At 46.3% G+C, this 27,989-nt stretch overlaps 2 protein-coding genes across 2 annotated transcripts; one reads left to right on the top strand and one right to left on the bottom strand.

Annotated features, from left to right (window-relative positions):
• Positions 1 to 10,962: 10,962 nt before the first annotated feature.
• Positions 10,963 to 20,393, bottom strand: FAM136A (family with sequence similarity 136 member A). Its single transcript, XM_069766543.1, has 3 exons — positions 20,237 to 20,393; positions 12,889 to 13,029; positions 10,963 to 11,661 (listed from the first exon to the last, which is right to left on the bottom strand). Exons 1-3 carry the CDS (start codon positions 20,321 to 20,323, stop codon positions 11,464 to 11,466), a joined length of 426 nt encoding a protein of 141 aa, XP_069622644.1. The 5' UTR covers positions 20,324 to 20,393; the 3' UTR covers positions 10,963 to 11,463.
• Positions 20,394 to 20,652: 259 nt separating this feature from the next.
• Positions 20,653 to 23,810, top strand: SNRPG (small nuclear ribonucleoprotein polypeptide G). Its single transcript, XM_069766544.1, has 4 exons — positions 20,653 to 20,777; positions 22,233 to 22,255; positions 22,371 to 22,495; positions 23,629 to 23,810. The coding sequence occupies exons 1-4, from the start codon at positions 20,746 to 20,748 to the stop codon at positions 23,677 to 23,679; spliced, it is 231 nt and encodes a 76-aa protein (XP_069622645.1). The 5' UTR covers positions 20,653 to 20,745; the 3' UTR covers positions 23,680 to 23,810.
• The last annotated feature ends 4,179 nt before the right edge of the window (positions 23,811 to 27,989 follow it).

The following is a 27,989-nucleotide window of genomic DNA, read 5'->3' as shown; positions in this document are numbered from 1 at the left end:
CTGTGAAAATCACACTATAGAGAAGATATCCGTGGGCAGTCCTTGATTATCATTGCAAATAAGAGAAGCTTTGTAATTTATTTATCCATACAGGAAAACACTGATAAAACTTGGGTCCAAACCACTTAATGAAATGCAAACCATTTTTTGCATATGTGAAAAAACATGGACGTCTGAATGAGATCTTGTAGAGAGGGAAGCAGAGGGAAATTGCCTTCTCTGCAGCAGAAACGTATGTTAGATCCAAGAAGACAAAGTCAGGAAGGCAAAAAAAAACCCCAAAAACTTATAAAATCGAAAGTTTTCTTTTCATGGACAAGAAGGAAAATGGACACCAAGGCTGGTTTCACACTTGCGTTTTTGTCTGCTGCGTTTTTTTTCCCTATATTTAACATTGAAAACGCATGCTTTTTTTGTGTATGCGTTTGGTCGCGTTTTGCAACGCATGCTTTTTTTACTGCATGCGTTTTTTTTCTAAAATGCTACTTGTAGTATTTTTAGAAGCGTTTTTTGGACCAAAAAAAAACGCATGCGTTTTCATGCGTTTTTTTTGTGACAAAAAATGTATTGGAGTCAATGGGGACGCATGCGTTTTTTGGTGCATGCGGTTTTTTATTAAAAACACTGAAAACACACTAATATGCCACCACCCAACGTAAAGGTGATAAAGGGATCCTAACCCTAACCCTACCCCTAACCCTAAGGGATCCTAACCCTACCCCTAACCCCTTTATGGGTAGGGGTAGGGTTAGGGGTAGGGTTAGGATCCCTTAGGGGTAGGGTTAGGATCCCTTTAGGGTTAGGGTTATGATCCCTAACCCTAACCATTTCTGTTTATAGTGGGTTTTTTACTTTTTTTTAATGATTGGCAGCTGTCACACATTTCTCAGCATGCGTTTAAAAAACACAAACGCATGGAAAAACGCATGTAAACGCGGTAAAACGCCGCGTTTTTTACACCACATGCAAAAACGCATGCGTCAAAAAAACGCAGCATTTGCATGCGTTTACATGCGTTTTTTCACCATGCGTTTTTTTGCGTTTTTTACCGCAAAAACGCACCCAAAAAAACGCAAATGTGAAACCAGCCTAAGAAAGTGAGATAAGAAAAAGTATTATTTCCAATCTATTTATCAATGTTCAACTTGTCCATTTAGCCTTTCATGGGCAAGTGCTAAACAGTCGTGTCTGGGTCCTGTTCTGCCCTCGTCTATGTTGAGGGCTGCTGACACATTGCGAGGTGTTACTAGAGTTAGGGACCGTCCCGATTCGGGTGATGATCAAAATAGTGTCAACTATCATTATAGGTTTTGCTAATTATTGTATCAATAGCAAAACATTTGCCATCATCCCCCCGTGTGATTGTCTCTACACTTCTTTCAACCTGGAAATCCCCTAATTCCCAATGCTGGTGCGCAGCCGGGTCAGCACCAATGTTCCCGGAGGTGACCAGCCGGGCCAGCACCAATGTTACAGGAGGTGACCAGTTAATCACATATTTGGACAATGACTGGAGCATAAGATTTGCCATAAAAGTAGAAGAAATGTCTCATGGAGACATAGATCACAGCACTGTACTGTAATATCCCGAGTGACCTAGACAGTGTAGGATGGGACCACACCTTTAAGTCCAGGCCGCTCAGACACTTTTCTATAGCGTATAATTACTGTACACAGCTTTAAGGAAATAATGCAGACATTGGCCCATGCTCCACTTACAGGTTACACACTTAGCCACAGATTAATCACAGATCACACAGAGAAGGGTCGGAGCAAAGCTTCTGCATTCCAGCATTTCCCACACGCAACTATGTTCTTGTGATAAGCTTCAGTGTAACAGCCCTAGAAAATGTCAGCTTGTGATAAGCCTCAGGGTAGCAATCCTGCGCCTAAGAAATCAACTATCATTTCATAGCAATTTCAGTAGCCAGTAGAGCCACTGTATAAAGTCTTTTATTCCCATTGCACTACATTTTAAAGGGAATCTGTCAGGTCCAAGAACACTGTACTGAAAGTTGGGCACCAGGAGAACCACCTAGGAACCACCGACTTTCAGTCATCCAAACGTGCGGCTGCAGTAGCTACAATCAACTCTCATCACTCAGAAGATGTGTAAATTCATTAAGTGGTATGCGCCTCTTAATAAATTCAGCTCCTAATACTTCATTTTATGGCTTACTATAAGAATTGACGATCAGACTGCAAAAGTGATCACCCACAGTTTGACATGACTTAAAGGGACTCTGTCACCTGAATTTGGAGGGAACAATCTTCAGCCATAGGGGGCGTGGTTTTCGGGTGTTTGATTCACCCTTTCCTTACCCGCCGGCTGCATGCAATCTTGCCTTGTGCAGCCGTGTACTATGGAGGACAGAGAATGAACTTCAGTCCAATATTGCAGCCAGCATGCAGCCAGCGGGTAAGGAAAGGGTGAATCAAACACCCGAAAACCACGCCCCCTATGGCTGAAGATTGTTCCCTCCAAATTCAGGTGACAGAGTCCCTTTAACATGCAGGCATCTCGCCAAAACACATAAAAAAAAGAATATTTGGCAGTACTTTTACATTCATATCTACATCAGATGCTCCGACGATTCAATTCCGCAGTTTTCATGCTCAACCGTATGGTAAACCGGTGACCGGCCATTTCTAATAGACGATGATTTCTAAGCAGCAAGTCAAACATATGTAGGAGTAATGCTCAGCAATCAGCATGGGTTAGAAATGATCCCTTAAAGGGGTCGTCTCATAAATCCAAGCAGCCACCGGACTGGTGACAACTTGATCACTGGGGATCCCAATGATCCTGAGAACAGTCTGCACTTATAGGGTATGTGTCCACGTTCAGCATTGCATCAGGATTTGGTCAGGATTTTTCATCAGTATTTGTAAGCCAAAACCAGGAGTGGGTGATAAATGCAAAAGTGGTGCATATGTTTCTATTATACTTTTCCTCTAATTGTTCCACTCCTGGTTTTGGCTTACAAATACTGAGGTAAAAAACTGACCAAATCCTGATGCAATCCTGAACGTGGACACATACCCTTAGTGGTACTGCATGTGCAATTGTGTACGGGACTGCTGGAGATCACCCTGGTCTATCGGATGGGTCTCAGTAAACGGGAATCCAATGATCCTGATGATTGGGGATACCTTGCATTTATGGTGCGACCGCTGTAGGGAATCTGTCAAATTCCTGTAAGTAACAAAAGTGAAAATCATCACATTTTCCATTTTGACGACATACAGAAAATGTTCAGTACGCGGTGCAATAAATGGGCACCATGTTACAAGTGGCCACGATGGGTCCTTTGCAGCAATTCTGTCTTCTGATTGCATCCTATGATTTCCATAGGCCATAATACAGGAAAACGGACTACGGCCCTCCTATTCGAACAATCCCTATAACCCAATTTCATATTAAAGGCTTTTTAGGCAAAAAACATAATACATGATACAAAATATGATTTTAAAAAACCAAGACAAAACAGAGAGAAATGTTTCTGCTCCTCCAGGATCTCCCCAGGAGGGCAGCAGGAGGTTAAGTTGTGCGCACTGCCGGATGATCCCGCTGTGGGTGAGTCAGGCTGCTGTGACCGAGCGCAGAGGAATGTGGCTTCATATCTAGGCATGTAAGGAACCAGACTCCACGTGGGCAATGGGAGCGTCCTGACAGTTTCAGGATCCAAGGAAACCCACTCAAGGGCGGCATTCGGAAAACAAGAAACCACGTAATGCTAGAGATATGGCGGAATCAGGCAGCGCTATGAGTGGGCTATAATACCAGGTTCAATGGTGAAACATGACACATTCTTCACTCTGGGACAGTTGAAAGTGACCCATTGTGCTCAATCTAACCACTAGCTGCAAGTCACATCAGCCATCATGTCTGAAAAACATCTAGTATAACTTTAGAAATCCCTGAGCTGCTTAGGAGTTCATTGCATGGCCCTATTCAGTGATTTACAGGCTTCAAGATGGCAGCAAGTCACCGCATACAAGACTCTAAAAACTGTAATCACAAGGGTCCTGTGGGCGGTCTCTAAACTTGAAAAGTATTTGGCTTCCTGGACTGTACACTGCCAAGCCCCTCCCACTATGCACTTGAGTGACACCTTCAACATCCAGTCAAAAGACCAGGAGAACCACAGGGGACGGGCAGAGGAGCGTTCAATGCACAGAGTCCAGGTCACTGCAAATGAAGGGACCACCCATAGGACACTTGCAGTACTGCAAAAGGAGGGACTAAAACTTTTTCAAGTTTACACACATGGACAAAATTGCTGGTATATTTTTGTTAAAGCAAGAAAAACCCACAATGGTCAGTGAAATCATTTACAATTACCGTATATATCAGAGTATAAGCCGAGATTTTCAGCCCATTTTTTGGGGCTGAAAGTCCCCCTCTCGGCTTATACTCGAGTCATTCCCAGGGGTCGGCAGGGGAGGGAGAGCGGGGGCGGTCTAATTATACTCACCTGCTCCTGGCGCGGTCCCTGCAGGTCCCCGACTCCCTGGAGCCCCAGCTTCTTCCTGTACTGAGCGGTCACATGGTACCGCTCAGTACAGGAAAAAGCTGCGTCGGGTAAACAGGGACTGCACAGCGCCAGGAGCAGGTGAGTATAACGGGGAGCAGAACGCAGCGCAGCATTCACCTGCTCCCAGTTCTGGTGCCGCTCCATCTTCAGCGTCCTCTGCAGTGATGCTCAGGTCAGAGGGCGCGGTGATGTGGTTAGTGCGCGCCCTCTGCCTGAACGTCAGTGCAGAAGACGCTGAAGATGGAGCAGTGCCGGAACGAGGAGCAGGAGAATATTGAAAGTGCCGGGGGCCTGAGCGACAGAGAGGTATGTGATTTTTTTATTTTATCACAGCAACAGCAAATGGGGCAAGTGTCTGTATGGAGCATCTTATGGGGATATAACGTTTGTGCAGCACTATATGTGGCAAGGGTCTGCATGGGGCCATAATCAATGTTTGTGCAGCACTATATGGGGCAAGTGTCTATATGGGGCATCTTATGGGGCCATAACGTTTGTGCAGCACTATATGGGGCAAATATCTTTATGGAGCATCTTATGGGGCCATAATCAACATTTGTTCAGCATTATATTGGGCAAATGTGTCTATGGAGCATCTTATGGGGCCATTATTAACCTTTATGCAGGATTATATGGGGCATATTTTAATATGGAGCATCTTATGGGGCCATCATAAACTGTATGGAGCATTATATGGGGCTCCTGATTCAATATGGATATTCAAAAACACTTAACCTACTGATGTCTCAATTAATTTTACTTTTATTGGTATCTATTTTTACCGGTAGCTGCTGCATTTCCCACCCTAGGCTTATACTCCAGTCATTAAGTTTTCCCAGGTTTTTTGTGGCAAAATTAGGGGGTCGGCTTATACTCTACTATATACGGTACTTTTTTTGGTTTTACGTTAAATTTTACTGAATATCAACAAAGGAGAATCAGACATTTCTTTCGAATTGTGGTTCAACGGAGGAGAAAAAAAAGAATCAAAATGGCCTGTACAAAAATGATGTTACGCTTAGAATGGATTGAAAATAATTTGACCATAGGGACACATGAACTGATGTGTGTCCTGTAATTAACATGACAGGAGTCTATAAAACTTAAGGTACCTTCACACTGAGCCACTTTAGAATGATAACGATAGCGATCCGTGACGTTGCAGCGTCCTGGATAGCGATATCGTTGTGTTTGACACGCAGCAGCGATCAGGATCCTGTTGTGACATCGTTGGTCGGAGCTATAAGGCCAGCACTTTATTTCGTCGCTGGATCACCCGCAGACATCGCTGAATCGGCGTGTGTGACGCCGATCCAGCGATGTGTTCACTGGTAACCATGGTAAATATTGGGTTACTAAGCGCAGGGCCGCGCTTAGTAACCCGATGTTTACCCTGGTTCCCATTGTAAATGTAAAAAAAAAAAAAAAAAAAAAAAAAAAAACACATTCCGGTGCCTGTCACATCCCCCGGCGTCCGCTTCCCTGCACTGTCAGCGCTGGCCGGCCGTAAAGCAGAGCACAGTGGTGACGTCACTGCTCTGCTTTACGGCCGGCGCTTACACAGTGCAGGGAAGCTGACGCCGGGGGACACGACAGACACCGGAATGTAAGTATGTAGTGTTTTTTTTTTTTTTTTACATTTACAATGGGAACCAGGGTAAACATCAGGTTACTAAGCGCGGCCCTGCGCTTAGTAACCCGATGTTTACCTTGGTTACCCGGGGACTTCGGCATCGTTGGTCGCTGGAGAGCTGTCTGTGTGACAGCTCTCCAGCAACCACACAGCGACGCTGCAGCGATCGGCATCGTTGTCTATATCGCTGCAGCGTCGCTTAATGTGGCGGTACCTTAAGGAAACAAGAACTTACAATCGACCAACCTCTTGATAATAGGAGCTCACAGATAACATAAGATGAAGTGATGATTCTTAGAAAATGCAGAAAGTCCTTTTGAACCTCTGGTGACTGAAAGAATGTCCCATTTGTAAGAAAGACTGAAATTTAGAATGGACAGGTAATTAGACAATAGGTCTTTTCAGCCAAAAATAGAGTACGTGTTTACACATAGACACATAAGTTGAAGAACCCTTTTGTTCCCAAGAAATACATGGTCCCTTCAAAGGAAGTGTTCTACATTTACACTAGATGCTTTTTGTCCCTGCAAGGGAAATATTGCATCTTTGGCAGACATATCTCTGAAAGAAAATATGGAGTATTGAAGTTTGTATGGATCCGATAGTAATTTTCGGCCTCAGGTTTAATAGAGGAAGAATATGCATGTTTTCTCATAACTGTAGCCCCTGCCTATAAGCCCCAAATGCATAATGGCCAAATCACTGACAGCAGCCAAATCATGTGTGGTGTCTGGGTAACCATAAAATTCCAATAAATAATATGGCAGCAATATCTAACTAATGCGATCATCTGGGATTTTCATAAAACCCTGAAGGGCTGAGGACAGCCCACAATCTGGCCCACGTGAGGTCATGCGAGTTATGTTTACCACATCCCTAAAAGTCATAATCTAGTCAACCTGTATAAAATAAGACTGGTGATGGCGGCGAGTAGTCTGGGGTTATTGTGGAGTTAGCAGTGATCGTATGGGGGTATATACATATTCCATGCATTGGAATAGTAGGTGTATATACCATACACTCACTGTTAGTTTCCCGATAACAGTGGTGACAGGCTGCAGCCTCCTCCGTTAATGGTCGGCAAATCATGTAATTGTCCAGACAATAGGGGGCAGCAGAGAACTCTTAGACACAAAGATCACAGCTGATGATTCTACGAGATCTTCCTGGCCTGCGATAAACTTTGATAACTGATAAAACACATGGTAATCAAAGAGCCCAGAACTTCCAAAGAGATTACAGGTGAACTCCAATGACAAGGTACATCAGCGTCAGATCGCAGCAACTGTCGCTGTCTTGGTCAAAGAATATTTCATGGAAGACGCCCGAAAAGCAAAAGGTCAGATGAGATAAAATAGAAGCTTTTTGTTAAATCACATCAGCTATATGTTCAGATGCAAAAATGAAACCTACAAAGAAAATAACATTGTGCATGAATTGTTACATTAATACACTTGTGCAAGTGTAGAAAGTGACATCAGAGGAAAGGAGACGGAGGAGAAGCCACACGGCCACTCAATGCACACACCGGCAGCATCCAGACAGAGCTTGCCCTGGGAAGCGCTCACTGTCAGAACTGGACAAAGGGCCCCAATACGCAAATGAGGAGGTGCAACAGTGCACCAAACGCTTGGCCACCACAAGGGTTCACCAAAGCCTCCTATTTGCATATGAATTAAAAGTTATTTTTTTAATAATAAGAGTGGCTACTATAGGGGCTAAGCCCCCTACAGCACTCTATAGCCTATTTAAAATGCATTTTGGAAGTGACGGACTCCCTTTAAGGTAAGGGTACCATCATTTTTTTTGTCCAGGCCATTTCCATTCATTTTTTGTTGATCCTCAAATCAAAAGCGATATCTGATTTTCATAAAAATGTATATTGAAAATGGCTCGCCAGTTTCAAGCTACTTCAGCGAACAGAGGGTTTTTCTTACACTTCATTCAGAAGCCCGATATTGTTGAACAGTTATCAGTGGTTTTCACGCATAGCACTTCTACCTGTGAAAGTCCATGGGGCCACTGGCATGTCTGTGATTTTTCGTGTACCGAGCAGCCTTCTAAATGAAATATATTATCTATCTATATATCTCATAGGTCATGCATCCCCCTTTGATGCGGGCTCTGATGAGGACCAGTCATGATCAGCCGTCATGTGCCCTGACAGCCATGGGTGGAAACGCAATCCATCCAGGGCTGTTAACATACGAAATTTTTAACTCGCTCTTACTGGAAGCGTGTCACTAATCCCACCCATTGGCACCCAACATGAGTTGACATGACAATCGGAGGTCTGCAGAAGATGCAGCACTGGGGCTCTGTTATTGCTGATCTGCTATGAATGCCGCCCCATGGCCAGCATTCATAGCAGATGATGATTTTAAGCGATCAATTGATGGCAGTTTCTTGTCTCCTCAGGAAACTATTAAAACAAGTAAAAAGTAGAAAAAAAAAATAGACATAATTTTTTTTTTGGGGGGGGGGGGGGTTCTTGTGCAAAATGGGTGGGGGGGTGATTTGAACATAGACAGACAGAGATAAATAAATAATGGTGCTTCCCCTCAAACTAAAAAAGAACCTATATGTACTTGGTATTTGCGAACTTATAATGACCAGGAGAATCATTATGGTAGGTCAGTGTTAGCATTCAGTGAACATAGTATAAAATAAAAATAAAAAAAACAATAGTGGAATTGCACTATTTTTTGCAATTTCACCGTGCTTGGAATTTTTTCTTGTTTTCCCAGAACACAATATGGTAAAATCAATGGTGTTTTTCAAAAGTACAACTTGTCCCATAAAAAAAACAAGACCTTATGGCCATATTAAAGGAAAAATTAAAAAAAGTTATGGCTCTGGGAAGAAGGCGAGAGAAAAACGGAAACAAAAAACAGAAAATCCCAAGGTCGGGAAGGGGTTAACAGAAGGACACCAACAATTTTTTCCATGCGTGTACAGTATATGTGAACCGTGAAAACTACTGACTATCAACTGTCTTGTTATACGAGTTCATTCTTTTCCCCTTATTTACATCTGCCTGTGTGCCCGTTTATTGCAAATTGTCAGATAGTGCTGTAATTACTTTTTCCTTAAGGTACCGTCACACTAGACGATATCGCTAGCGATCCGTGACGTTGCAGCGTCCTGGCTAGCGATATCGTCCAGTGTGACAGGCAGCAGCGATCAGGCCCCTGCTGTGATGTCGCTGGTCGGGGAAGAAAGTCCAGAACTTTATTTGGTCGCTGGACTCCCCGCAGACATCGCTGAATCGGCGTGTGTGACACCGATTCAGCGATGTCTTCACTGGTAACCAGGGTAAACATCGGGTTACTAAGCGCAGGGCCGCGCTTAGTAACCCGATGTTTACCCTGGTTACCATCCTAAAAGTTAAAAAAAAACAAACACTACATACTTACCTACAGCCGTCTGTCCCCGGCGCTGTGCTCTGCACTCCTCCTGTACTGGCTGTGAGCGTCGGTCAGCCGGAAAGCAGAGCGGTGACGTCACCGCTCTGCTTTCCGGCCACTGTGCTCACAGCCAGTACAGGAGGAGTGCAGAGCACAGCGCTGGAGGACAGACGGCTGTAGGTAAGTATGTAGTGTTTGTTTTTTTTTACTTTTAGGATGGTAACCAGGGTAAACATCGGGTTACTAAGCGCGGCCCTGCGCTTAGTTACCCGATGTTTACCCTGGTTACCAGCATCGTTGGTCGCTGGAGCTGTCTGTGTGACAGCTCTCCAGCGACCAAACAGCGACGCTGCAGCGATCCGGATCGTTGTCGGTATCGCTGCAGCGTCGCTAAGTGTGACGGTACCTTTACATACAAGATCTGATACTAAAGGTACCGTTACACTAAACGACTTACCAACGATCACGACCTGCGATACGACCTGGCCGTGATCGTTGGTAAGTCGTTGTGTGGTCGCTGGAGAGCTGTCACACATACAGCTCTCTCCAGCGACCAACGATCAAGGGAAAGACTTCGGCATCATTGAAACTGTCTTCAACGATGCCGAAGTCCCCGGGTAACCAGGGTAAACATCGGGTTACTAAGCGCAGGGCTGCGCTTAGTAACCCGATATTTACCCTGGTTACCATTGCAAAAGTAAAAAAAAAACACTACATACTCACATTCCGATGTCTGTCACGTCCCCCGCCGTCAGCTTCCTGCACTGACTGTGTCAGTGCCGGCCGTAAAGTAGAGCACAGCGGCGACGTCACCACTGTGCTCTGCTTTACGGCCGGCGCTGACAGTCCGTGCAGGGAAGCTGACGGCGGGGGACGTGACAGACATCGGAATGTGAGTATGTAGTGTTTTTTTTTTTAAACTTTTACAATGGTAACCAGGGTAAACATCGGGTTACTAAGTGCGGCCCTGCGCTTAGTAACCCGATATTTACCCTAGTTACAAGTGAACACATCGCTGGATTGGCGTCACACACGCCGATCCAGCGATGACAGCGGGTGATCAGCAACCAAAAAAAAGGTCCTGATCATTCCCCAGCGACCAACGATCTCCCAGCAGGGGCCTGATCGTTGGTCGCTGTCACACATAACGATTTCGTTAACGATATCGTTGCTACGTCACAAAAAGCGTGACGTTGCAACGATCGTTAATGAAATCGTTATGTGTGAAGGTACCTTAAGAAACTGGCTTTTCACCTACTCCCTATAGACTGCATTGCTGCCCAGCATGTGAAACACAATCCCTCCTGAGCCAGGAAACTGAAGATAAGATGCATATGGCGGCGTGACATCCCATACAACATTAAAGAGGAGAGTGACACAAGCAGGCGATCAACGTCAGTGATTGCATTTTAGATTGGTTTGCACAGACATTCCAGCTACAGATGAACATTACTGACAAATCTTACTGCATATAAAGTATGTGAACATAATTTTTAAAAATTAAAATAACCCTCCTAGGAAAAAAAGAAACATGAGATGATATATTTTTGGATAATTCCATTTGACGGCCCTCTGACTGACACTGGACTATTACTATATTGCTATGACAGACACCATGACAGCTCCTGCAGCTGCTATGTCCATGATCATTTCACTGTAAGTTTCTCAGTTTTATATATTCCACCGCCAAAGTAAATAATACACCGAATTGGGGATTTGCCAAATGGAGGCAGATCATGAGACATCATTGATGAACTGTGCAGATTCTCCTAAACCAAGGACAGTATTAGTCCTAGCCCTTCATCTGATATCATCTGCAGGGTCCACGAGCCTGTGGCAGACCCCAGTAAGGGCTAACTTCGACCACCACCTCACAGAGGCGTCATTAGGAGGTCTTTCGGTCAGCTTCAGCCAGGGAATCCTTCAGCTTCTTGGTCATACTGGGGAGGAGATTCATGTGGTCCTCGGCGCACTTCATCACACAGCTCTCCAGCTGAGCTCTCGCTTGGGATTCTTTACTGCCATAGTCCAGGGAATCCTTTGCCTTGTCATTGCAGTGCATTGTGCAGCGGCTCAGGCGATCCTAGGAGAGACATTAATCAGACTTTGTAGTACTGAATGTGAGTGGACATTAATACAAGTCTAAAATGAAATACAGAATATAAAACATGGCAGCATATCACAAATCTGAACCTATAGCTGAAGCCCATGGATTTCTATCATCTCTTATTGTTCATTTAACCCAGTGCCCATTTGCAACTCCCTGCACAATCTGTGGCATCAATCAGCAGGCACGTTACATGCAGCCAATTATGGGCCCATACAGGCCGACTTAAAGGGGCTGTGCAGTGAAAACCAGGGGATAGGTGAAAATGTAAGGATTGGAGCGGGTCTGACATCCTGGACCCACACTGATCGGCAGAACCAGATACTGTTAGAATGGAGGAGCAGTGTGGAAGCCTGACCGACGCTCCATTTATTCCCTATGGCGCTGCACTCGTCTTTTACGGCAGCCTCATAAGGGAATGAAAGGAGCGTTGGTCACATATCCGGCCTGCAGCTCTATTCTGTGATGGAGAAAGGGCCCTAGTGGTCAGACCCCCGACAGTCAGTAAGTTACCCCCTATCAGTTGGACACGTGATCATTTGTTTTCAACAGTAAACCCCTTTACGCTGTCCATAAATGAGCGGCAGCTGCCAAACGCGAGAATGGTATAAATCATAGTACTATCTAATATCATCTCTTCAAACAGTTGGAAATATTTTGGCAATACCCCAATATAAATCTATAGGTACTGTGGTTACAGGTAGAGCATGGTGGCTTTGGTTATGAATGTAAGGCACAATGCAAACGTGCACAGAGGCTTAAAGGGGGGTTTACATTTTTTGTAGTACAACTACAGGACGTGATCCCAGGAGCCAATCATTGGGCTCGGCGGCCATACTTAAGTACACGGCACAGGACCACTGAGCTCAGTAATTGTCTGTAGTGGTTCTGAGCTATAGTTGTGAGATCACCCAAGCCTGTCCTATCAACGAGGCGGCGGCAGTGGGTGGCAGAGTTCAGCTCATTTTTACTTAGCTTATACAGTACAAAAATATATCTAGAAAACTCCTAGAATTAGTAAGCCAATGTTATCACATGGTTTCCTTATGGACACATAAAACCCCGGCTAAGGAATGGTCTCTTGCCATATGCAGCGTTATCTTGGTGACCGTGAACAGATCTTACAACAGAGCTTTGCTGCCCCCTGCTGGATTATAAAGAAAAAAAATTGTATTATTGTTGGATTTTAGCTACAAGACTTACCTGAAATCTCTCCAGCTCATTGGTGACCAGACTCTGCGCCTGTGCGAGGGGAGCATGGCAGCGCTCGATGCAGTGGTGCACCTGCTGCATGGAGGCCTTCTCGTTATCACAGCACTGGGCACTACACAGGAACATCTTCCCCTAAAAGAAGAACCACCGCGGAATAAAGTTACCTTCCTGAACACAATACACAGAAGCAGGGGTTTCTTTAGGACAATGTCTTGGCTTTTCCCTTCTGCCCCCGGTATCAGTATTGGTGGTCTAGCAGAAATGTGGCTTAATGACTGGTGGCAAAGATGGCAGTGCCGCTATGAACGCCACTGAACTCTCCGGTAAGGCCCACATTACTAACAATCAATAGGCAAAAAATGTTTGTTTATTCCGTGATCTAAAGGCTGGGATCCCTATAAAAAAAAAAACAACACCCAGAAATAAATACTCCTAGCTTTTAGCATTTTGTCCCACTCTGGCAGTAGCAGTCAGGTCCACAACTGACAGGCAAAACCAGGGACCCTGCACAGAAGACAGAAGGAGCTTATTACGGCTTCTGTCTTCTCTTTTGCTGGCAGCGCTGAGAACGTTATGTGCTAGAGAAAGGCAATAGCAAAGCAGATCTGTAGATGGAGTCTGATTATCGGCGGGTGTCTGCCCTGCGTAGTGGACCCAGATCAGCTCTGCCAGTGACGTCTGACGTCTAGGCAGCATGAATCACCTGACAGATTCCGCAACAGGAGAACAGGAGGTTTCCCCAAAACCTTTTGATGCCAGGTCAATGAAAGGTTAAAAATGATAACACAGTAGAAAATATCCAATTACTGGCAGCATCTCCACAAACATTAACCAGACTGTCAATAATAAGGGACGGGACCTTCTTTACTTTTTGACAAAGGGCAGAGTTCAGTGCAGTCCATCGTGGGCCGGCCGGCATCATCAGACCCCTTTTACTAACTTCATGCCCCTTCTAATTCTATGTGACTGTGACCTGTGCACGTCCTCCCTGGGGGCAGAACGGACGGACAATACACCAGCCGCCCACACCGCCAGTGCAGAGGGGAGACAACGTGGGGCAGGTATAGACAAGCATGTCACACACGACCGTCCTTCCAGACCGAAAAACTATTACAAAAGGAGTTAAAAAGTGTAAATTAAAAGAACAAACTACAACTTCTTAGGCCTCAATAGTATTCATCACCGAGGGGCTGATGAAAGAAGATCACCGGTGTCTGAGGGTCTCACTATAGTAATATAAGCAATGACTATTGGGGGCATTACAATACAACATGGTATATCATCTGTACACCTCTGCCACCTTGTGGCCACACTAGTGCACTGCAGTGCCTTCACAGGATGTGTAGGGTTGCAGCATGAAAGTATATCTTTACGCTGTGCTGTTAGCCAGGAGATAGAAAAATATAAAAATATGAGAGTCCTCAGTGGCTGATAGGGTTAGCAATTAAGGGGTATCAACTACTGAGGACTCACATTTTTTTTGCCCCAAAGCACCTCTGGTCCCTATTGATGCTTGGATGTCACTAGACCTCTGCAGGTGTCCAATGGTATCAGAATCCAAGAGGTTAATAGTACGATACAAGGTGCGGACTTGTTTTTATCAGGATATCCCTCAGATGCCCGATCAGAATGTGAAATACACAGGCCAAGTCATCGCCATGATCTCCAAGCCATGCTTCTCAAACCATTCCTTAAAAGAGTTGACTAACATAGGAAATTTTTTTTTCTTAGGCATGGATCTTACTGATGTGCCACTAGTAAGTCAGAGGACAGATGAATTCTCGGATTGGCTGCAGCGGTCACATGACTATAACAGTACGTCTCCGATGATAGGCACAATGGTAACACAGACATATTGGTATGGGATATAATACTACAGATCACCAGATGGCTAATTAACCCCTTCCCGCTCCATTTAATCAACCAAATAAACAACTATATGTGTGGTCGTGTATCTGTATAAAAACATAACACCTATAGATATGAAACAACAACCAATGATTTGAGATTAAAATATAAATCTATATACATACGGTAATTGTCTAAGGGGTACTTCCGTCTGTCTGTCCTTCTGTCACGGATATTCATTGGTCGTGGCCTCTGTCTATCATGGAAATCCAAGTCGCTGATTGGTCGTGGCTGTTTTGCGGCGACCAATCAGCGACGGGCACAGTCCGGAAGAAAATGGCTGCTCTATACTCCCCGCAGTCAGTGTCCCCGGCGCTCCGCTCCCCGCAGTCAGTGTCCCCGGCGCTCCGCTCCCCGCAGTCAGTGTCCCCGGCGCTCCGCTCCCCGCAGTCAGTGTCCCCGGCGCTCCGCTCCCCGCAGTCAGTGTCCCCGGCGCTCCGCTCCCCGCAGTCAGTGTCCCCGGCGCTCCGCTCCCCGCAGTCAGTGTCCCCGGCGCTCCGCTCCCCGCAGTCAGTGTCCCCGGTGCTCCGCAATGCGTCGTTTATGGGAAAAAACGCATCCTGCAAAGTTGTTTGCAGGATGCGTTTTTGCCCCATAGATCAACATTAGCGACGCATTGCGACGCATTGACACACGTCGCAACCGTCGTGCGACGGTTGCGCCGTGTTGTGGCGGACCGCCGGGAGCAAAAAACGTTACATGTAACGTTTTTTGCTGCCGACGGACCGCTTTTTCCGACCGCGCATGTGCGTCCGGAACTCCGCCCCCACCTCCCCGCACCTTACAATGGGGCAGCAGATGCGCAGGAAAAATGCATCCGCTGCCTCCGTTGTGCGGCGCATTCACTGCTAGCGTCGGAACCTCGGCCCAACGCACTGCGACGGGCCGAGTCCGACGCTAGTGTGAAAGTAGCCTTACTCCCCGCAGTCAGTGTCCCCGGCGCCCGCTCCATACTCCCCTCCGGTCACTGCTAACACAGGGTTATTGTTGGCGATAACGCACTCCGTTACCGCCGCTATTAACCCTGTGTGTCCCCAACCTTTTACTATTGATGCTGCCTATGCGGCATCAATAGTAAAAGAAACTAATGTTAAAAATAGTACAAAAACAAAAAACCTTCTATACTCACCCTCCGTTGTCCGCTGAGCCACTCGCGCCTGCCGCCATCTTCCTTTCCCAGCGATGCTTTGCAAAATTACCCATAAGACCTAGCGGTCTCGCGAGACCGCTAATTTATATGGGTAATTTCGCAAAGCATCCTGGGAACGCAAGATGGCGGCAGCCGCACGCCCATCTGCACAGCGCCGTTGGATCCCAGGAAGCGGAGAGATGGGACGCTGAGGAGCAGCGACCAGAATGGTGAGTATGTTCAACTACAAGGGGCCCTAGGATCGTTAGGTGAGTATGTTTATTTTTTATTTTTTTAACCTGTGGCATACGTGGCTTGGTAATATAGTACGTCACTGGGCAATATCCTACGTGGCTCTGTGCTGTATACTACAAGGCTGGGCAATACGCTACGTGGCTCTGTGCTGTACGCTACGTGGCTGGGCAATACGCTACGTGGCTGGGCAATACGCTACGTGGCTGGGCAATACGCTACGTGGCTGGGCAATACGCTACGTGGCTGGGCAATACGCTACGTGGCTGGGCAATACGCTACGTGGCTGGGCAATACGCTACGTGGCTGGGCAATACGCTACGTGGCTGGGCAATACGCTACGTGGCTGGGCAATACGCTACGTGGCTGGGCAATACGCTACGTGGCTGGGCAATACGCTACGTGGCTGGGCAATACGCTACGTGGCTGGGCAATACGCTACGTGGCTGGGCAATACGCTACGTGGCTGGGCAATACGCTACGTGGCTGGGCAATACGCTACGTGGCTGGGCAATACGCTACGTGGCTGGGCAATACGCTACGTGGCTGGGCAATACGCTACGTGGCTGGGCAATACGCTACGTGGCTGGGCAATACGCTACGTGGCTGGGCAATACGCTACGTGGCTGGGCAATACGCTACGTGGCTGGGCAATACGCTACGTGGCTGGGCAATACGCTACGTGGCTGGGCAATACGCTACGTGGCTGGGCAATACGCTACGTGGCTGGGCAATACGCTACGTGGCTGGGCAATACGCTACGTGGCTGGGCAATACGCTACGTGGCTGGGCAATACGCTACGTGGCTGGGCAATACGCTACGTGGCTGGGCAATACGCTACGTGGCTGGGCAATACGCTACGTGGCTGGGCAATACGCTACGTGGCTGGGCAATACGCTACGTGGACATGCATATTCTAGAATACCCGATGCGTTAGAATCGGGCCACCATCTAGTTTTATTATAAACACAATAATAACAGTTTAAAATTCAGGAAAGGACCACCAGATGGCAGTAGAATGCAGGTTATCATACAAGAGCATGTCAATAAATTTGGAATAATTAATTTCTAAGGAAATCAGATAATGTAACGAGCATGGAAATCTCACCATAAATGATCAAAAATTGAGGTAATTTTGCTTATATTGCACTGTTCACATTTCATAGTATATTCCATATGGAAAAGTAAGGGATAAAGTGAACATCGTGCATGTAGCAGAGTTGATATTACAAAAAAATACTCAAAAAAATAAATGCAGTGACAAAAAAGTCAAATTTACCCAGAAAAATCTAAATAAACACGGTAATTAATTAATTAATAATAAACTACCTCTAAAGTGCACCAAATAAATCGCATTGCACTGCGTGTTAATAATTCAACATAAAGTGCATATGTCAGGAAAGTATCCATTTAAAGTGAAGGCTGTGCATGAGTAAGCTATATAGATAAATAGATAATATACCCCCAAAATAGATAGAATAAAGTGCCGTGCACAGTAAATAAAGGAGGGAAACAAGGATATAAATAAAATCAAATAGTTACCACGTGCACCAAAATGTAATCATGTGAAATGTTTCCATGGTCAGACATACCCTGATGATAAGCCCGCACGGCCCAACACGTGTTTCGCTTCAGCTTTGACGAGGGAGACCCTTCCCGCTCCATGACATATGCATACCCTTCATGGGATGGGAGGACGGAGCAGAGCCGGAGCCACGCAGGGCAGGTATTCACAGCTCACGCAGATCGCTGGCACTGAACCACCTAAAGGGGGCCCATCACCGGGTCAGAAGGGGCAGCTTTTGCTCTTATTTTATTCCTGCTGCTCTCCTTAGAAGGCCATTTTGTTTGTTCCTTTATAATCCGCCAGTTCCAGCCATATGGGCCTCTCTTTAGGGTTACATTCCACCAAGGAGGCACGGCCTGTATCTCTGGGAGCACATGGCGGATTTCTCCCCTTTTCGGATGCGGAGATTCTGTACTTAAAAAGGCAGCTGTGTATTTTATATGCGCCTTTCAGGCACCCAATAGACGCCAATAGGAAGAAAACCAATCAACCGCATAGCAGCTTTAACCCCCTTAAAGGGAACGTGTCTGCAGGATTGCGCACGGCCATAATGGCGCTGCGCTGCTGATTATTACACCTGGTGTGAAGGGATCCGCTAAGCAGTTGATGAATACTCACATGTGAAGTTTTCATAATATTACGTCTTCTGAATAATCAACGACCTGTACAAGAAGCAGAGGAGGCAGAGAACCAAAAGAGGACCCTGCCCCAAAGCACGGGAGACGTCATTTTCTGAATACCGGTACTTCATAATGTATTAAACAACCACTGAGCGGATCCCTCCCATCAGGTGTCAGCGCCATTATGGCCGTGCCTGGAGTCTGTAGGGCTCAATCCTGCCGACAGGTTCTCCTTAAGGACTGGACTGTTTTCTGCCAGTGCTGTTCTCCTTCCAAGAGATATCGTGTTAGATTTCTGCCCATATCGCGATTTCAGGGATTGGTTTTTTGCTGAACAAGTTGCACTTTTAAATGACAACATTCACTTTACCACATCGCGTATTGGAAAACTGGGGGTGAAAATTCCAAGTGAGATGAAATTGCAAAAAAAAAAAAAAAAAAAGCAATTCCACCTTTTTTTTTCAGTTTTCTATTTAAGGCAATTGTTGTGCAGTAACGATGATTCTCCAGGTCAGTATGATTACGGCGATACCAAGTTTCCTTTTTTTTGCCATTTCTGAAGTTAAATATTCAGACATTCGTAAAAAAAAAAAAAATTGACCATAATGTTTTCATTTCATGATTAATGGAGCTGTGTGAGGGATTTTTTTCTTGCAGGTCAACCTGATTTTATATGGTGCAATAGGGGAAGGGGGTTCAAATTTGTAGCTTTTTTGTTCCTTTTCAATTTATAAAGTTGTTTTTTTTTTTTAGACTTACATTCTTTAGTCCCTTAGCAAACATGAACCTGTGGAATTTGAACCGGACCTATCACTTATACTGCAACACCACCGTATAGCTGTATATGGCACAAACCAGACTTCTATTGCATCAGCGCTGACTATTCTGCAGCGGGGGACCCATCTGTGGTTACACAGCACACCCCTGGGCTAATCACTGTAGGTGTCAATCAAACATATTTGCTATGCACGGAAAAAAATAAAAATAAAAAAAAATCTCTGAAAACTCGTTTGATCCGAGTCAATGAGTGCGTGGAAACCATTGGACTGCAGTCGGACGACATCTGAGTGCAGTCTGATTTCTGCGCACTGACAGAATGGGGGCAATTTGTTCTCCATCTTCTTCTCATCCCAGAGAATCGGATCACACTATGCGGTTGATCAGAATGCACGATCGGGCCGATTCTCGTGGATGACAGGTTACACGGTCTTCGTCTGCCCGGAGAACGGCAGCAGCATGTACCAGGCTTACAGTCTCGGGACGAGCCGCTCCGTACATGTAAAAGGGGTCACCATTACAGATTTTTGTTAATGCCCCCTACAATTGTGGCTGCTTCACCAATAGTACAACTGATTTTTTTCTCTTTTTTTTGTGCCCCTCCGGTCCCTAGTTTTGCCACCTGTTAGTAAAGGCTACGTTCACATTTGCGTTGTTGTGTGTTACGTCGGCGACACAACGCATGCAAAACGCATGCGTCCATTTTTGGCTTGATTTTGGACGCAAAAAAAATGCAACTTGCTGCGTCCTCTGCACCCTGACGCTTACGCCAAAAATGACGCATGCGTCACAAAACGCAAGACAATGCATGTCCATGCGCCCCCATGTTAAATATAGGGGCGCATGACGCATGCGTCGCCGCGGCAGCGCCCGACGCAACGCTAATGTGAACGTAGCCTAAAGAGGCAACTTGTGGTGCATGTAACACAGACGTTCTGCGCTACAGGACATACAAAACGATGGCTCTTGGAAGAAGAGTAGGGGAAAAAAGGCTCAAAAATAACATCTGCTACCCCCATAAAGGGTTAATGGCAGTCCCTGTGCACAGTCCAGGCCCCGGTCTCTCCACAGGACGCGTCTCCCACCTGCATCTTCCGGATATTCTCCCGCTCCAGGCTCTTCACCATGGCGTCCACCGCATTCTGCAGCCGGCTCTGATATTCCTCAGCCATTTCCTATGTAGACGTGTGGAGCAGCATCAGCAGCATGGGCTCCAAGGGCACGGGACCGAACTTCCGCCCTTACTGCGTCACTTCCGGTACCTAGGACGCCTCGGCATCACTACCCGCCATGTTTGTTTCTGGCAGCAAGGGGAGATCACAGCATGTACAACCCCAAACCAGAGAGAAATAAGGCGCGTACCAGCACCGCCACGTGCGACGTTAGAAAGCTGTGTCTGCCGCCGGGCTGGGATTTGCCTCACCTTCGTCTGCGTTGTCGTTGCCCAAAACAAAAATGTCCGCCCCGTGCCATCGTCACCTCCTTTTCCGCTTCCTCTTACGTCAGTAGTGTGCGCCTCTTGTGAAAACGTTGCGGGTTTCCTGGCGGCTGGAGCTGTTGTGTGATACGAGCCGGCGCCACACGAGGAAGGAAAATGAGCAAAGCGCACCCGCCCGAGCTGAAGAAGTAAGACCCCCGGGGGGCTGCAGAGGGGGCGCGGGCGCCATAATTACTGATAGGCTCCCAGTTGTCTTCAGGCCTGAGGAGGGGACATAGTAACCTGCAGCATGGCGCCTGCGGTGCGAGGACCCAGAGCTGTCCCACCACGACCAATCAGATGACAGCTTTCATTGTAAAGATGGTTAACAAATGAAAGCTGGTTTCTGATTGGCTTTTAGCTTGTGGTGATGTGAAGCTACAAGGCCTCAGATGACCTGCCTGCCCCCGTCCCCCTGCCTGCCCCCGTCCTCCCGCCTGCCCCCGTCCCCCTGCCTGCCCCCCCCCCGTCCTCCCGCCTGCCCCCCCCCGTCCCCCCGCCTGCCCCCCCGTCCCCCCGCCTGTCCCCCCGTCCCCCCCCCGTCCTCCCGCCCCGCCCCCGTCCCCCCGCCCCGCCCCCGTCCCCCCGCCTGCCCCCGTCCCCCCGCCTGCCCCCGTCCCCCCGCCTGCCCCCGTCCCCCCGCCTGCCCCCGCCCTCCCTGCCTGCCCCCCCGCCTGCCCCCCGTCCTCCCTGCCTGCCCCCCGTCCTCCCGCCTGCCCCCCCGTCCTCCCGCCTGCCCCCCCGTCCTCCCGCCTGCCCCCCCGTCCTCCCGCCTGCCCCCCCGTCCTCCCGCCTGCCCCCCCGTCCTCCCGCCTGCCCCCGTCTTCCCGCCTGCCCCCCGTCCCCCTGCCTGCCCCCCGTCCTCCCGCCTGCCCTTGTCCTCCTGCCTGCCCCTGCCTGCAGACTTATATTCTGTGACTATGCCATGACGGTGTATGGGGAGAAATCACATTTAAAGGGAACCTGTCATGTCTGGAAATGCTATTCAGAAAGGGTTAATCTTCAGGGAAATAGCATTACAACCTGCCTTACTAGATCAGCGGCTACAGGGAGAAAATGAAGCGGTATTCTTCCTGCAGCTGCTCATCTCCACTCATTGGAGCTGTCAGAGTCCCCACTCGCTACACAATGGGCCATACTGAGACCCCTCTGGTGTATTATCAGCAGGTAAATATTTCCCAACATGGCAAGTTCCCATTAGAGGGCCAGATCTTTCATCGTCCACCTGATAAAACATTCAGCTTTGTCGTAAGAGAAGGAGTTAGAAAAAAAAAATCCCCGATCACGGGTTTTACTTTTCACACGGACTGTGATTGGCGTCTGCGGTGTTTGGCGGGTCCACATCACTGTCCGTGTGCTGGTTCCGGTATTTGTGCATGTTACATTGTGGAAATGGCCGATAATTTGGTTTGGCACAATGCGAAGTGCCGGGATTATCACGACCAATCCAAAAAGGGGGCCGTTGCCAGTAGCAGCCATATTTTGCAGCGTTTTTGAAAGGTGAAGGGACCAGGCTCTGTTATTTCCATGATGTAGACCCCAGGTCCTTACATTTATCATTAACTGTATGTTTTCCATCTACTAACTCTGGATTCTCTTTTTAGGTTCATGGACAAGAAGTTGTCATGTAAGTGTCCTCTGTGCGCGGCCCCCCCGTGGCATCTACTCTTTATATTTTAGCACTGGGTAGAGTCCGACTTAGATCAACTTCACTTGTCCTTTATTCTTCTGATATCTTACAGTGAAACTAAATGGCGGCAGACATGTACAAGGGATCCTGAGAGGGTTTGACCCGTTCATGAACTTGGTGGTAGATGAGTGCACGGAGGTGTCTGGATCTGGGCACCAAAACAACATCGGCATGGTGGTAAGTGTGCGAGGGGAGCCCGCTCCACAGTTATGTCTGCTGCTCCTCACACAGGTTCCAGCAGTCAGGAGTAACCAGCTGACGATCCGTGAAGTCAATGTGACGCTGTATTTCAGAGATGTTATCTCACTAAAACGTGCAATCAAATGTCACAAGCTTATCTGGAACCCCCTTCCCCTTACCCCCCCCCCCCCCCCCCAAAAAAAAAAAACCCCATAAGAGACGTAGGAAAATGACATGGCGCTTAATGCTTGTATAGGTGCAAAATGTATACAAAAGTCGGGTATGTGATCTGTTAAGAAACGGGCTCCCTTAACAGGGTAGAGGGTCCTTAAATGGCACCTGTCGTGCCCCAACTTGCCATAAATCTGCAGATTAATAGTATTCTGAAGGCCCAGCTACCAACATGAAAAAGTTTTTGTTCTGGCTTTTATTCATAGGCTTGAGTTCATTCAGTGCATAGTGATCAGTGGCTGTAACCACACCTCGCCACTGACTGACAGCCAGCGATGCACTGCAGAGCCGGCCATCAGTTACAGCCACTGTTCACTATGACTGAAAACCCAAGGGATAAAGTTAATTTCCTCCCAGTGGCCGCATGGCTTTAGAATGCTATTCACACCATATCTACAAGTCAGTAGTGTTTTTAACATGACTGGTTCCCTTTAGTTTAGTTGTATCACAACCCAGCTTCCAATTTGATGATTTCCAGCACTTAGTTGCTTCAGATTTACTTAATTTCCTGCACAGCAGCGTTCCCAGCCATTCGCTGCGCCAACAACTACTACATCACCCCATTTATTTGCCTGAAGCTATGTTCCTGTAGCCTTCATAGTAGATATGAGAGCACTGTTCTGCTGAAGGGGCTGCAGTTTTTGATCTATTGGTTTTCCATCTATTTTTAGCAATCTGGCAGCACCTATTAAAAGCCCATTCGCAACATGGCAGTCAGCAGTGAATGATCTGATTGTCAAATCTCGGGGTTTCAGGAGGGAAGGTCCTTTGGGGAAGTGTTGTGTTTTTTTTTGTTTTTTTTTTTTCTTCCTAGGATAGAAACCGTTTATCTACTAAACATTAATGATCTGATGCCCCAGTTCTCGCATGTGATATGGGATCCATTCTTGTCTTTTCAGGTTATAAGAGGGAACAGCATCATTATGTTGGAAGCTTTGGAACGAGTATAAAACCGTGGAAACAGATGAAAGACCCCCAGACCCACGCAACATAGCATATTACTGAGAATCCTGTATCTGATGTTTATAGATGTTTTACTTTTATGTGTAACTTCTGTTTTGTATTAAAACCTTTCAGTTAATGTGGAGTGCTGCATTTTATAATCTAAATATTCTGCTCACTGAAGCAATTGTGTTCACTATTGGAGGTAGTCAGCAAGATGGAGTCTGTCTTGCTGATTGTTTCAACTGGGCATTAGTGATGAGTGAGCGTGCTCAGATATTGTGTTATCTGAGTATCTCGGGTGTGCTCGAATAATATGCGGAGTCCCCGCGGCTGCATGATTCGCAGCTGGACCGCTTCCTCCACCCATTCAGACAGTGTGAATTTGGATACAGTGAGCCCGATACAGTGCTGGGTGCAGGCTGCCCATAAGTCTGCATTTCTCCAATCCTTGTTTATTCTGCAATATTCCTTTTATTTTCATGATAAAGGCAGGTGCACAAAATACTGCAGCAGAAACACTAGGGCCCATACTGCACCTGCTTCATGCGCAGCAGCAGGTTCCTGCCTGCATTAAGTAATACTACATATTATACCAAAGTTTGTCATGATGAAAAATGGCAGCATGTAGGATGAAGATTCAGGCTTTTTTCACTCTAACTGTTTTGCCCCCTGTAGCAAAAAGACCCGTCACCCCCAGCCATCAGCTGTTATTGCTGGGATGAGCCTGTCACCAGGATCAGATTTCCAACCACAGCACTAAATGCTGGAGATTCAATGAATGACACACACACACACCCCCCCCCCCCCCCCCCCACCCACATCATTGATCCTGGATATTCTGACCTTGCTGTACACCGCTGCAGCTTGCCACACTATTGGTGTAGAGATGCACCACAATATAATTAGTGTCATAAATTATAGGAGTTGTCCACTCTAAATTGCTAAGTTTGCAGTCACACAGTGTGACCCCAGACTTATGAATCCCCCCAACGCACACACTGCCCTGCTGTGAGTCGCTAGTTTCTGAGCCGGGGCTGGAGGGTATGTATGAGTTATGCATACTGCCGGCCAGAGTCATTGTAGTGGGCCCTGCCCCCACTTCATGCTGGACAGCCACGTCAATGGGGTGTGGTCTCGCTCAATCCAAGTGTATAGAGCGATGCTGTGCCCACTAGATTCTGCCCTGGACTATGCATAACACTCACATACCTGCTGGTCCTGACTCAGAAACCAGCGAATCCACACAGTTCACAGAGAATCTGCTGGAGGGATTCAGAAGTCTGCAGTCACACAGAGTGACTGCAGACTTATCAATAAAACACGTAAATAAAGACTAAGGGTACCGTCACACAGTGAAATTTTGATCGCTACGACGGCACGATTCGTGACGTTCGAGCGATATATCTGTGACGTTCGAGCGATATCGCAATGTCTGACACGCTCCTGCGATCAGGGACCCCGCTGAGAATCGTACGTCGTAGCAGATCGTTTGAAACTTTCTTTCGTCGTCTAGTGTCCCGCTGTGGCGGCATGATTGCATGGTGTAACATATATCGTATACGATGTGCGCATAGTAACCAACGGCTTCTACATCGCACATACGTCATGAAATTATCGCTCCAGCGTCGTAGATTGCAAAGTGTGACAGCAGTCTACGACGCTGGAGCGTCACGGATCGTACCGTCGTAGCGATGAAAATTGCACTGTGTGACGGTACCCTAAGATGTACGTTTCGCCCTTGGCTTTCTCAAGGACTCCCTGTATTAGTGTAGTTAAGAAATGTCAGGTATAGGCCTCATTCAGACATCTGTTTTTCACAGATGGAACAAGTACTCATTATAGTATATGAAGCTGCTCATATGATATATTTTCTGAGACTGTGTGTCCACAAAAAAAAAAATCTTTTTTTTAATCCGGATCAAAATCACCCATACGCTATGAATGCCGTTTTTAACACCATAAAGCACCCTTTACATGTCCGTGTTTGCAATATGTGTGGGATCCTTTTTTTTTTCCATGGATGCCACATCTGCCCATTAGAACAGGGGCTGCTGTGCACAAGTCCATGTTACAGATTGTGTGCCTATGCAAAATACATGAACCCATATCCATGTTACCCTCCGGCAGCACGGATGACTAGGGCCAATACAAGTCTATGGGTCCATGAAAAACATGTACAGCACATGGAGGGCATCTGTGTGCTGTACATGTTTAATAGTGCACAGTATAGGAGAAGCTTTGTTTTTAATCCATCCGGGAAAGACACTGATGGTAAAAACGGACACCCGGATGACACTAATCCAAAACACTGAAGACTCCTTCCTGTTTTTTCCAATTCCAGTTTTATACAAATGTGTAAAGGGGCCTAATAGGTCGAAGCTTTAGATTTTTTTTTTTTTGCACATCAGAAAACCAATGATGGGAAAAAGCTGACACCAATGAAACAGTGATGGAAATTGGTGTGGTTTTTCCCAAACTTCTGAGGCCTAAAAAGCTACATTGGGGTCTAAGTGTGGACTGCAATTTGCTAAATATTCTTAGGCCTCCTGACCCAAACTGCATAGCTATACTAGCATATGAGTACCGAGTTGGGGTGAGGAGACCCGCGTCCGGTCCTGAAATTGTGGTTAGCACATGGACTTTCAATCTCAGTTGTGAAACCCACCTATCTAAAATTCAGCACAGGATAGTCATATCTGCCGGTTTTACGCTTTAAGTCCAGACCGTGTCTGGATCTATTTCACTTGCACTTTTGTCTAGTTTTGGGTGGTTTTTGATTTGTGCCAATTTTTTTATTTGCACCTTTTTAGAAGTCTATTTTATACGTTTGCCGGTTTTATTTTCACTCAAATTTTGTGACATTTTAGCGTCATAACCAACTTTTGTCCTCTGAAAGGGTACATAAAGATAAAAGACAAATAAAAAGCATTTTTGCTTATTCACAAAACTTATAAACCACATGCAAAAGTTTGAAGAATGTCAACGAATACAAAAAGACAAACCTCCAAAAATGATGACTCCAGTCGTACAACATCATTGGCAGGAAACTACACCACTTTTTTTATATTTGTACTAGTTTTTAGTGCTGGTTCATCATTGTTCACTTAGTGCAGACTCCACGTGTGGGCTTATGTATTATACACTGCTCAAAAAAATAAAGGGAACACAAACAACAGAATATAACTCTAAGTAAATTAAACTTCTGTGAAATCAAACTGTCCACTTAGGAAGCAACACTGATTGACAATCAATTTCACATGCTATTGTGCAAATAGAATAGACAACAGATGGAAATTATTGGCAATTATCAAGACACATTCAATAAAGGAGTGGTTCTGCAGGTGGGGACCACATCTCAGTACCAATGCTTTCTGCCTGATGTTTTGAATGTTGGTTGTGCCTGCACACTCGTTGTAGCATGAGATGGACTCTACAACCCACACAAGTGGCTCTGGTAGTGCAGCTCATCCAGGATGGCACATCAATGCGAGCTGTGGCAAGAAGGTTTGTGGTGTCAGCGTAGTGTCTAGAGGCACTACCAGGACACGTGGAGGGGGCCATAGGAGGGCAACAACCCAGTGCGAGGAACACTGCCAGAGCCCTGCAAAATGACCTCCAGCAGGCCACAAATGAGCATGTGTCTGCATAAACGGTTAGAAACAGAGTCCATGAGGATGGTCTAAGTGCCCGATGTCCACAGATAGGGGTTGTGCTCACAGCCCAACACTTTGCAGGACGCTTGGCATTTGCCACAGAACACCAGGATTGGCAAATTCGCCACTGGCGCCCTGTGCTCTTAACAGATGAAAGCAGGTTTACACTGAGCACATGTGACAGTCTGGAGACGCCATGGAGAGCGATCTGCTGCCTGCAACATCCTTCAGCATGATTAATCCAATATATAACCACTTGTATGCAAAATAAATGTCATGCACTACTAGACATAAATCATCCCAAAGAAAACGTGCAATACAAAGACTTATATAAAAATAATTAATTTTATTGATAATACAAAATATAGACAAATAGTATCATACAAAATTAAAGCTGATAAAAATAGGAGCACACTATAATGGTATGATAAGATACCTCAAAAAATAGACCCTATATGGTATACAAAATGTGCACAAAATAATAGATACCCAGATATAAAATATATTATACACTACAAGTACTGAAAAAAAGAAATATATACCAAATTAATAGATACCACTTTATATAAAAATATATGATATGTGTATATTGCACTACCCAACTATGATATGTGTAAAAAGTGCCACAAAATTCAAGAATATATATAAAATATATATATATA

Source organism: Ranitomeya imitator, chromosome 4 (genome assembly GCF_032444005.1).
Source record: "Ranitomeya imitator isolate aRanImi1 chromosome 4, aRanImi1.pri, whole genome shotgun sequence".
Lineage (NCBI taxonomy): Eukaryota > Metazoa > Chordata > Amphibia > Anura > Dendrobatidae > Ranitomeya > Ranitomeya imitator.
The sequence above is the reverse complement of the archived record's forward strand: the minus strand, read 5'-3'. Positions and strand labels throughout refer to the sequence as shown.